The sequence below is a fragment of the Colias philodice genome, chromosome 3, assembly GCF_061535455.1.
Source record: "Colias philodice isolate Cphi_HAF_F1 chromosome 3, ilColPhil1 Martin Lab GWU primary, whole genome shotgun sequence".
In the NCBI taxonomy this organism is placed as follows: Eukaryota; Metazoa; Arthropoda; class Insecta; order Lepidoptera; family Pieridae; genus Colias; species Colias philodice.
The window spans coordinates 8821746-8833047 of record NC_143088.1 but is presented as its reverse complement, the minus strand read 5'-3'; the positions used below and the strand labels follow the sequence as shown (position 1 = coordinate 8833047).

At 34.5% G+C, this 11302-nt stretch overlaps 2 protein-coding genes across 8 annotated transcripts; both read right to left on the bottom strand.

The window, feature by feature from the left end:
• Positions 1–819: 819 nt before the first annotated feature.
• Positions 820–5333, bottom strand: LOC149489869 (uncharacterized). 2 transcript variants are annotated; one of them, XM_089714648.1, is made up of 7 exons: positions 5152–5333; positions 4081–4296; positions 3653–3772; positions 3079–3216; positions 2470–2590; positions 2191–2303; positions 820–2105 (listed from the first exon to the last, which is right to left on the bottom strand). In XM_089714648.1, exons 1-7 carry the CDS (start codon positions 5173–5175, stop codon positions 1362–1364), a joined length of 1476 nt encoding a protein of 491 aa, XP_089570774.1. In that variant the 5' UTR covers positions 5176–5333; the 3' UTR covers positions 820–1361. The 2 variants fall into 2 exon arrangements, with proteins under 2 accessions (XP_089570774.1, XP_089570773.1); XM_089714647.1 differs by having other exon boundaries at positions 2191–2306; positions 5152–5332.
• Positions 5334–7826: 2493 nt separating this feature from the next.
• Positions 7827–11302, bottom strand: LOC149489868 (uncharacterized). 6 transcript variants are annotated; one of them, XM_089714643.1, is made up of 4 exons: positions 9632–11302; positions 8942–9109; positions 8713–8866; positions 8431–8617 (listed from the first exon to the last, which is right to left on the bottom strand). In XM_089714643.1, exons 1-4 carry the CDS (start codon positions 11019–11021, stop codon positions 8569–8571), a joined length of 1761 nt encoding a protein of 586 aa, XP_089570769.1. In that variant the 5' UTR covers positions 11022–11302; the 3' UTR covers positions 8431–8568. The 6 variants fall into 6 exon arrangements, 5 of the variants coding, with proteins under 5 accessions (XP_089570767.1, XP_089570768.1, XP_089570769.1 ...); XM_089714645.1 differs by having other exon boundaries at positions 9011–9109; XM_089714641.1 differs by lacking the exon at positions 8713–8866 and having other exon boundaries at positions 7827–8617.

The following is an 11302-nucleotide window of genomic DNA, read 5'->3' as shown; positions in this document are numbered from 1 at the left end:
GTTATCGTAGTTTATCTCTAGTTAGGTGTGAAAGGGATAAAAAAACATACAGACGTCATTCAAGGTCATATTTTCTTGTTACAAGTTAATGTTCATACTGAAATCTCCAGTGTATTAGATATAAGCTTCTTGGGTAGAACTATTACAACATAGAATTTTTATGATTGGTAATAATTTGAATGTATTTTCAAGCTATTGCATAACTTCTATCGCGGGGACCGAATCCAGAAATTCCGTAACGAAAACAACCTCACGCTCCCCCCCCTCGCGGGGACGGGCACGACGGTGTGGCTTGAAGGCATAGCATGCAATAGCTTTACCGCGGCAGTCCACGAGTGCCACACGTCTTTTTTTATATGGTAAAGGAATATGTCAAGATATTTTCCTGTTTGTCCATGATTTCAGATATACAATAGCTGCAACTATTGTATATCTGAAATGAAGAATACAATCGATCGTGATCCAAAGATACATAGACTGTGCACTATGGCGCAAAAACTGGAGGGTTTGAATGTGAATTGTCTCTTTCTAATAATGTGACCATGGCCCAAGAAAATATGGGACAAATTGCGTAAAAATCGATCAGGTAAAATTTATCAGATAATCTCAGTCTACTAACTTTACGTTTACTTTTTAATGGTCCGCCATTAAAAAGTAAACGTAAAGTCACTTGGGACAATATTTGTCAATTATTTTAAAATTTTAGTCGTTTCCTAATTTTTTATTTTCTGACTAAAAAATTTGCAGCAATTTGTTATGAAAGAAAATATCCGCCCCGGGATCGCCCGAGTCGATTAAAAAACAATAAAACAAACTAAATTTACTTATAGTTATGTATTTATAACTAGCATTTGTCAGTGATTATTATTAAACAATAATATTCTACATCAGAATTCACGATTATGATATTAATAAAAAAACAAGCAACATCAATTTATTCCTAATTTAATACTATACTTATTCATATTATAACGTCAATGTCATATAACATAATAAAAAGTACATAAACCAATTCAATTTCATACATTCATGAATTTCATCCTAACTAAAGTAATTAGTTTCATAACATTCAATTTAAATATGCATCTATCTGTATTACCACAAATTTCTTACTCTGGGGATGATCAGAAACCTGTCATTAGTCTTAAGTAGTATTTAATTTGCATGATTCCCACACGCATATTTTTATCACAGCACTTATTGCAATATTGCAGTGTCAAAAGACGGAGTTATTTACATTAATATAAAAAGGTCATTTAACAGTAAAAACCCCCAGAGAACACGTCTGAGACTCAAAATTAGAGTAACATAATCGTAACTATTCAAGTACTTCATCAAAATAAGTATTGAAAATTGTAAATTTATCTACGGTGGCGGCGTCCCTTTCTGTTGGGTCTCCCATTGGCCGCGGGTTGCGCCTGTCCGCTGGACGGGCCGCTGGACGAGGACGCCTGGGGGAAGTTGGGGGGAGGCACGGGTGGCTCTTGAACTATCGCTAAGCCGGTCATCACTTGTATGGGGTTATTATGCACTAGACCGTTCTGTCTCTGCGGCGGGTTCTGCCCGCGCGGCGCGGGGGCGGGCGACTCGCCGGGGGTCTGCGGCGCGTTCAGAGCCGCGCGCAACCGTTGCCGCATGCGCTTGCGAGCGTTGCGCGACAGAGGTTGCGCTCCGTTGGCCGTATTGTTCTCTACGACCGGCTGCGACTCGTTCTCCGACGACGCGGCTGTCCTGTCGTTATTCGACTGAGTGGCGAGCATAGAACGGATTTCGGCTTCGGTGCGCGCGATCGTGTTGGCCTCTCGCCCCATCGCGGCGAACACGCGAGACAGCCGCTCGACGTCGTTTTGGAAGTCTTGCAGGAAAGGCTCCATGTTGCGCGCCACGGCAAAGCGAGTCGCGTTCTGTGTGTTGCCGCGGTTGGCGACTCTGAGTACGGCGCGTGGCTGGGTCTGGTTCGTCAATTGGTCGACTGGTAATCTGCGCACCGACAGTTTACCACTTATAGTCTCAGGTGCCAGTAAAGCCTCTGCGTCCAAGCCCTTTACGGCTAAACAATGCCCTCGTTTTTTCAACGAGCCCTCGCATGATCTCACGGACCATACCTGTAATAAAGATAATCATCAACATAAATTTTAATTTATTTTACCCATTCCCATAAAATAACTTTAATATAAGAGTGATACTTACACAGTCAGAAAATATTGCTTCACGGTCATTACCAGATATGGTAACAGTGTAGTTAAAAGCATGAGCTACCCATGGAGAGGCAGCCATTGTCAACCAAGCGTACAACGAGTCATCTGCTAAAATAAAATTGCTTTTGTGATTATGTGAATAAAGTTTGATTTTTATTTTAAGCTGAAACTAGTCAGATCTACTAGTTATCAAACTAAGTATTAAAAATTGTATACTGTTTATCAGTAAATATAATTTTGGAAAATATTTTATAATACATAGTTTACTTACCATCAATTTCAATAATTAAGAAAAATACACCCATATCAGCAACACGAACTGCCGTTACGAGTCTACCAGGAACTGTAGGGAATTGCCAAGCTTGTAAATATTCCCCATTTTCTGATTGACCCTAAAATATTTAATCATTTTTATATGTATCCATAAAATACTTTTACAGTTAATGTCTAAAGCCTAATGAAATCAAGCTTAGAAAACTAAATGTACATAAGTAAAACATACTTGCTTTTCTTGCCAGAAAAATAAGGAAATATATGTATAAACAATTATTTCAATTGCAATACTAGAGCACTATTTAATAAAAGTCTAAATTTGTAATTATGAGCAAGCAATAATGAGCTTATTAATTATTATTATTCAAATTAGGTTTCATAATTTGTTTTTTTGCTCAAAGAGCACATTTCTTAATTAATTTCATAAGTTTTTAATTACTCTACTAACAAATTAATGCATCTTTGCTATCTAATATGTAATTTAAAGAAGTAAATAAATATAGATACATACAAATATTTCCTAGATAAATTTTCTAACATTATTGGTACACTCGATAATAAAAAACTTAAAAGAAAACCTTAATATTTGAAGTATTATTATATTTACCTCAAGGAGATCAGGACGATGAAAATAGCGAAGATGATTTAGGAGTCTGGCAGCAGGTAAACGTTCTGCATTACCATTTTTACAGCAAAGACAACGGAACAAACCTTTACAGGCTTGTGGCGGAGCTGGTCTAGATTGCTGTAAGGAAAATTATCTATGTAAATATGTACTGAAATGAGGGCACCATTATCTGTTATATTCTCACATTCTCACAATAATATTTCAATATTTTTCAATTGACCTTGAAAAAAAAGTGCAAATATAGTAGAAATATTATTTTTAAAAGGTTGATTATTGAGATAATCTATACTAATATTATAAAGCTGAAGAGTTTGTTTGTTTGTTTGAACGCACTAATCTGGGGAACTACTGATCCAATTTGAAAAATTCTTTCGGTGTTAGATAGCCCATCTATCGAGGAAGGTTATAGGCTATATTTCATCACGATACGGGCAACAGGAGTGGAGCCACAGGGGTGAAACCGCGCGGAGCAGCTAGTAGTAATATAAAATAGTAAAAGGCAAATTTCTGCTGTGTATACTGAACTCCACAACTATAGTATCCCTATACTTACACTTGAAGCATTTGATTGACTATCCTCATCTTCGCCAACCTCATCATCAAGTTCGGCAGTAATGGCTTCTTTGGCTTTGCTGCTACTATCTGAGGAGCCAGAACCTTTGGTGCTGGATTTCTACAAACAAACAATTTGAATATAGTTTAAAGAAATTTCCATATAGATTAGATACAAATAGATTATATTATGTAGTTTAGAATTTCAAAATCCATACTAATATTATAAATGCGAAAGTAACTCTGTCTGTCTGTCTGTTACTCAATCACGCCTGAACCAATTTGCATGAAATTTGGTATAGATATATTTTGATACCCGAAAAGACATAGGATAGGTTTTATCCCGGAAATCCTATGGGAACGGGTTTTTCTCTGAAAACGCTGGCGAAGCCGCGGGCGGAAAGCTAGTTTCATACACAAATAACTTACAATTGAGCGTAGTTTCCTGAAATTAGATATCAGTTCCTCCATAGCATAGTTTCTTGTACCAAAGAAAAATGCTCGGCAAACAGGGCACACGTCCAGGCGCATCTTGCAGCGGCCACAGACATGGTGTCCCTCATTGCATTGAAATATCTGACCCGTCGGAATTTCATAACATACAGGGCATTGTAATAGGTCATCGAGGTCTAACAGTGTTTCAGCCTAAAATAAAAAATAGCGTAAGTAAAACGTCACAGTTTATCATGTGAATTACTATAACTACTTTAGCTTGGAACTGAGTGGGTCAATAGAGTTTCTATTCAAAAATCTATAAAGGTTATTGAATAGGTTTTAAAACTTGATATCAAGTTATAGTAACTGTTAACAATTCCTTTAAAAAGACCTAGAGACTAAAATGAACAGACTATGTTAAAATCAAGTTCGAACTTTAGTCCATGAGTTTTTCTAAAGATATACATGTTTTTTTTTGTATCTATTAACAAAGACATTTTGATCAAGGGCACAGTAAAATTACTGAACCAACATTTTTTACCAAACTACTACCTAATTAAAAATGAAAAATAGAGATAAGCAAGTTGTAGTTCTCTTTTTTTATATATCTCGTTAATATTAGTGTTGAAATAAAGTGATAAGATAAAATATTGTTTTATTTACAAGCTAATGTGACTACCATAACAATTTAAATAATTTATTCAAAAATCTTCTACCCTACAAATATGATTTATATGCGATTATAGTTTTTAATTAACAATGATGATTTTTTACCATATGCACATAATGCACAAAGTGTAAAGCGTGGTATTTATTGCATTTCTCGATGATGAAGTACATACCTACGTAAAAAACAAATAACACATATACAAGCACACATGTACATTAATAATTGCTTTAATAAAAGTATAACAGACGAGGATAATAGAACAAGTAGTAAGAAATTAAAAAAAGGACACGTTAATGATAAATACGAATAAAAATATCGACCAACGGACAAGGTTGAAACAATGGAACATTTTATTCAAAACGTAAATTATAATACTGTATGGTAGGAATACTTGCCTTTACTTCTACTTTTTCAGCCATGATGAAAATTAAAGAAAAGATAAGCCCAAATTAAATAAAATAGTAACAATAAAGTTAACAGATGCAAAGACAATACGAAACTGATAAAATAAAGTGAAGTCTGAAACACAGCTGTAGCTTTTTGCAAATGGCCGACAAATTCACTAGAGATGCTCTGTACTCTGTATTCTGTTAAAATTTTGATCTACCTCTTTTATCGGTTTTTAAGAAATGAGGTAATAAACGAGAACCCTTCCTTACCAGTGCAAACTTAGCACCCCATCTATGGAATTTTGGGTCGAAAATGACCTTGATCGTTAGGTCCCCGTTAGGTCCTTTAAGGTCCACCAATTTTTTCGTTAGGTCCCCTTTAGTTTTTTTTTTAATAATTTTTTAAATTTTAGGTATAAAAAAATTACACTTTAGCACCCCATCCATAGAATTTTGGGTCAAAAATGACCTTAATCTATAGGTCTTCGTTAGGTCCTATAAGGTCCCACAATTTTTTCGTTAGGTCCCCTTTAGTTTTTTTTTAAATATTTTTTTTTTAATTTTGGGTATAAAAAAATTACACTTTAGCACCTCATCCATATCAAAATTGGCGAATTTTATCAAAATCGTATTCTTTACCGTTAGGTCCGTATAGGTCCATCATTGAAATTGTTAAATTATTTATTTTATTAAAATCTATATATTTATAAGAAAGTCGTGTTAGTTACTCCACTTATAACTCAAGAACGGCTGAACCGATTTAGCTGAAAATTGGCAGGGAGGTAGTTTAGAGCCAGGAGAAGGATATAGGATACTAAATATGTACCACGGGCGAAGCCGGGACACTAGTTATAAAATAATTGAAACCTGCGCATGCGCCTTAGAGCATTAAGACATGCGCACATCATACATAAACAGCGCGAAATTTAAATTGGTATCGTTTCATTTATTAAATCAATAAATAAATCTATACTAGTCACGTCTGGTTCGAAAGATGAGACTGGCTTTTTATTTCGAAAATTTATTTGGCAACACTTAACAGTTAACTGTCATTAAAACCTGAGTTGTTGATGTGTCAAAGCTTGTCAAAGTGATTTTATTTTCTGCGATTTTAGCTTAGGATTTTAGTGATTTCTAATAATTGAAAACTGAGTTGAAAACATGACGAAAACTTTAAACTATGATTGATAAATTTAAAAAGAAACAATTTGAAAGAGATGTAGTTTTCAAGGAAAAACACACAGTGTGACTTGATATTTTGATACTTTTCATCTTGATTGCATTGCACATTATATGATTTGTTTAATATTATTATTATTATTTTGCATGGATGATACCAGTAATCCAGTTATAAACTATTAAAGCAACAATATAAAATTGAACGATCTGTCCGTTCAAAATGTTTAAAGACACAAAATCAGTATCTCAACGAGATTTCTTCTATGACCGAACCATGTTATTCATGTTGAAGAGCAGTACAAAAAAAACAAGATGGAATAATAGACTACAGGCCCATGTTGAAAAAATTATGGGTCATTTGACCCACCACCTGACCTATCTAGAATGATATAAGAGCATAAAATAATAAGATTCAGCACTATGACGTCACTCGTAAGCTGTCCACCTGAGTGCAGGTGAGAATTCGAAAGTTCAGGTAGAGATTTTCTCCCCTTGTCTCCATGATTTTTGTACGGCGTTGCGGAATAATGGCTTAAAAGCAGTATAGAAATAGTATGACACAGATGCCGTACAAAAATGGTGGTCCACAAAGTCGGAATTTATTTTTATTTTTCGACAGTTGCCGGGGTAAATTTGGTCATTTTATTTTGTACGGCAACTGTGTCATACTATTTCTATACTACTTTTAATCAATCATTCCGCAACGCCGTACAAAAATCATGGAGACAAGGGGAGAAAATCTCTACCTGAACCTTCGAATTCTCATCTGCACTCAGGTGGACAGCTTACAAGTGACGTCATAGTGCTGAATCTTATTATTTTGTGCTCTTAAATCATTCTAGATAGGTCAGGTGGTGGGTCAAATGACCCATAATTTTTTCAACACGGGCCTGTAGTCTATAACTGCAGAAATGGAAGAGTTAATGATGTCAGAGATAATGATAGTGATTCTTATTCTTTATTCGCGGCTGAACGCGGCTTTTAGATTTAATATGATTATATTGATTAAACAAAATTTAATTGTATTTTATTATGTTTTTTATTACTTTCACTAGCTGTTCTTTTTTTTATCTGTATCAGATAACTGTACCAGATTACATATATATAATATTATATAGATGAAGAGTTTGTAGAGGTTGTTAATCTCTCAAAAAAACAAAGCTCGTAATAATAAATTAAAGTATCAAAACTTTATTTCCAACTATAACCTAAGTTACCATTAGGTTACCTTAATATGATGATTTTTTGAATTTGCCGCCTTTTCCAGTCTTATCTTTCGTTAGCCGGACTATCACCACAGTATCACCATATTTCCTACAGTATGGCGACGAATGTACTTGTGCAGAGAAACGGAGGGGAACTGGCGGGGGGTCGGGCGACGCGGGCCGCTTAATGCAATCACGCTGAGTTTGCATTAACTATCGCGAAAGGACGACGCAGTCGTATTTTTTGTGTAATAATTTTATTATACATGTGGGGATGGTGTAAATAAAAACGCCAAATTAGCCCAATCAGTTTATTTCCCAGACACCGAACAAAAATACATTTTTAACAATCCTCCATTTCTTTTCGTATCCAGACACAAAGTCAAGTCACAGATAAACATCAATCTACAGACAACATATCCACAGAGTAAAAAATAGAAAAACACAGACTAAAAATAAAGCTAATTATGAAATACATCTCAATATTTTATCCTATTCCCACACGGTCATCCTGCAGAATCATCTGTCCCAGATGAGTCAACAGTCGCTACCCATGGCTTCATCATATCAGCTGAGCTTGAGCTTCTTTCTCTTTTTATAATTCTTATTATTTTCATCTTGTATATTCTGAATATTTGCTTTCGCCATCCTTCTTAGTTCTTCACAGTCGTTGTAATTTCTATTTATTAATTCCTCAGTTTTAACACAACCAAAATGTCCGTTTTCATGATGTTTTCTTATAATTTCATTTTGCATTTTCTTAGGTACAACCATTAATTTATTTCCATCCTTAATCTTCCATAACATTCCATTCTCTAAAACATAGTCATCATAAGATTGCTTTTCTAATACTTTCTTTATTAGTTTTATTTGCAGATCATCGTCTTGAGCTCTTCGCAAACGTGCTGCCGTATCGGTAAGTACAATTATATTCTTTATAGGCTGTCGGCTGAGAGCATCTGCATGTTTCATCCTTGCTGCAGGCCGATGTTCAATCGTGTAGTCATATTCTTCAAGTAAGAGTGCCCAGCGAGCTACTCTAGGAGGTAAGTCCTTTTTCTGCAATGTCATAGTCAAGGCGGAGCAGTCTGTAACAATTTTAAATTTAATACCTAGTAAGTATACTCTGAACTTTTTAACAGCTTCAACAATAGCTAACATTTCTAAATAATAACTGTGATACTTTTTTTCAGTAGCGGATGTCTTCTTGCTCATGTAGTAAACGGGATGCATCTTATTATCTGTTAAACTCCTTTGCAATAATACAGCACCATATCCTTCAGCACTTGCATCTGTGTGTAGTTCTGTTTCTAAATTCGGATCATAAATCTTCAAGACTGGAGATTGACATAAAATAAACTTTAATTTCTGAAATGCTTTTTCACAGTCTAAGTTAAAATTAAAAACAGTACCTTTCTTTAGTAGATCAGTCAGAGGTTTTGCTGTTAATGAATAATCCTTTATAAATTTTCTAAAATAACCTGTTAGTCCGAGGAAACTTTGAAGTGATTTCATATTGTTAGGAGTCTGAAAATGTTCTACAGCGGCAATTTTCTCCACTGAAGGTTTAATTTCACCTTCTGAAACAATATAACCCAAGTAATTAATACTTTTTTGCATAAAATAACATTTATCCCAGTTAAATAATAAACCATACTCTTCAGCTCTGTCAAATACTCTTTGTAAATTAACAAATCCTTCCTCTGCAGATTGAAATGGTAAAATGAGATCGTCAAGATATGATAGAACAATACCATCCATAATAAGATCCTGAAAAATGTCATTAATAAATCTCTGAAAAACAGAAGGAGCAGTGCATAAGCCAAAAGGCATCTTAATAAATTCATATTGACCTCGTGGTGTCACAAATGATGTATACTTCTGACTATTAATATGAACATTCACATGTAAAAATCCATTTTTTAAATCAAGCGAGGTAAACATTTTAGCATAAGTTAATCTGTCTAATTGATCTTCAATGAGTGGTAGTGGATATCTTTCTTTAATAATTTTCTTATTCAATTTCCTGTAATCAACGCACAATCTATAGTTTCCATTCTTCTTTTTTGCAAGCACAATTGGACTAGCATAATCAGACTTACTTGTTTTTATTATTCCTTCATCAAGCCATTCTTTAATCTGTTTGTCAACAATGTTAAGCTCCAAAGGTGACAATCGTCGTGGATTCTGATAAACTGGTACATCATCGGTTAATAATATTTTAAGTTTTACATTTGATTCTTTAGTACATCTTTTGGGGTTATATTCTTTTATAATATTCTGTATTTTATTCTTATATTCTTTGTTTTCAATATTTGTGATATCTTCATTTTCATTCTCTAGCATTGTAAGGTGTAATATTCTTGTTGCAGTGATAGTTCCAGCCTTAAAATTGATTTCTACTTCTTTCAGTACAGGATTTCCTAATATAATGTTGACAGGGATAGCGCCATCATCAACAACATAAAATAAAGTTTCAAAATAACAATCATCAATTTCAATTTTTGCTGTGAAAGATCCTTTTGTATAAATTTCCTTTTCAGCTATTCCAGTTAAAGTCTCTGTGGTTCCTGAACTATAAGATAACAATTTTTCACCTTGAATCTTCCTAAAATAAGACATAATTATCAAATTAGCATCGCTTCCGGTATCAATCAGGGCTTCTACATCAATATTGTTTATTTTCAGCTTCTTAAAAGGTCTCACATCAATATTATTCTTAGTTGACATAATTTCCAAACTCTTCTTTATACTTTTAGAACATTCAGTTGATTTATGGCCAAACAAGTTGCATTTAAAACATTTAATGCCTTTAGTACAATTAGGCGACTCATGATCTAAATCTCCACAATTGAAACATCTCTTTACTCTTAATGTTTTTTGAATTTTCATGCCAATGGACTTTGATACTGAATTACTTTGAATCTTATTAGGTGAATAATATGATTTTTTCTTAATTTCTGAATAAATGTCTAACTTCTTTCTGAATTCTTTAATGTTACAAGCGCCATATAAAATATTTTTGTTGGACTCACTGTCTTTAATACCGTCGATGACATATTCCATCAGGGCTTCATCTTCAACATTCCCAAGTACTGCAAGTTCCTTCATATGTAAAAAATATTGCTGATGAGTCTCATTCATCTTCATCCGGCGTGTTGAAAGTCTCTTGTGAACAGTTGCACTGTTCAACTTCTTACCAAATTCCTCGCGGAGCTCAGACTTAAGTGTATCCCACGTGGTGGTCCCACTTAGTGAACGTAAAAATAGCTTGGCGGTCCCCGTGAGGAGCCGCTTCGAAAATATGAGTTTTTCTAATTCGCCCCATTGCATTAGAGAGGAAACGTCTTCAAATTCTCTTATGAAAGCTTCGACGCCATAAGCATCATCACCCGAAAATGGCGTCATTGATTTTTCTAAATCAGTAAAGGAAATACGCGGCGATGGTTCACCATAATCATCATCATCCTTTAATAGTCGTTTCGGCGGCATGTTGAATAATGTAAATAATAAGTTTTATATAGTCTTCAAGTCGTAATCGTATAATCATAAGCTTCTTTAAATCTTAGTCTTCTTAGTGCATAATTCGTAAAGTTTTAATCTGGTTTAATCACCGCAATCATAATCTTCCGCTGTTTTTCTTTATTCCACCATCCCGGACGAGCCCCCAAATTATGTGGGGATGGTGTAAATAAAAACGCCAAATTAGCCCAATCAGTTTATTTCCCAGACACCGAACAAAAATACATTTTTAACAATCCTCCATTTCTTTT

Coding starts and splice junctions, on each gene's coding strand:
- LOC149489869 (XM_089714647.1), bottom strand. CDS start 5,175: ATGGCTGAAAAAGTAGAAGTAAAG. Junction 2,591..3,078: donor ATCGTCCTGATCTCCTTGAG/GTAAATATAATA, acceptor TAAATATTTTAG/GGTCAATCAGAAAATGGGGA. Junction 2,106..2,190: donor AAGCAATATTTTCTGACTGT/GTAAGTATCACT, acceptor TCTTTATTACAG/GTATGGTCCGTGAGATCATG.
- LOC149489868 (XM_089714641.1), bottom strand. CDS start 11,021: ATGCCGCCGAAACGACTATTAAAGGATGATGATGATTATGGTGAACCA. Junction 9,110..9,631: donor TGAAGGAATAATAAAAACAA/GTAAGTCTGATT, acceptor ATATTGTTTCAG/AAGGTGAAATTAAACCTTCA. Junction 8,618..8,941: donor GACTGATCTACTAAAGAAAG/GTACTGTTTTTA, acceptor AAATTGTTACAG/ACTGCTCCGCCTTGACTATG.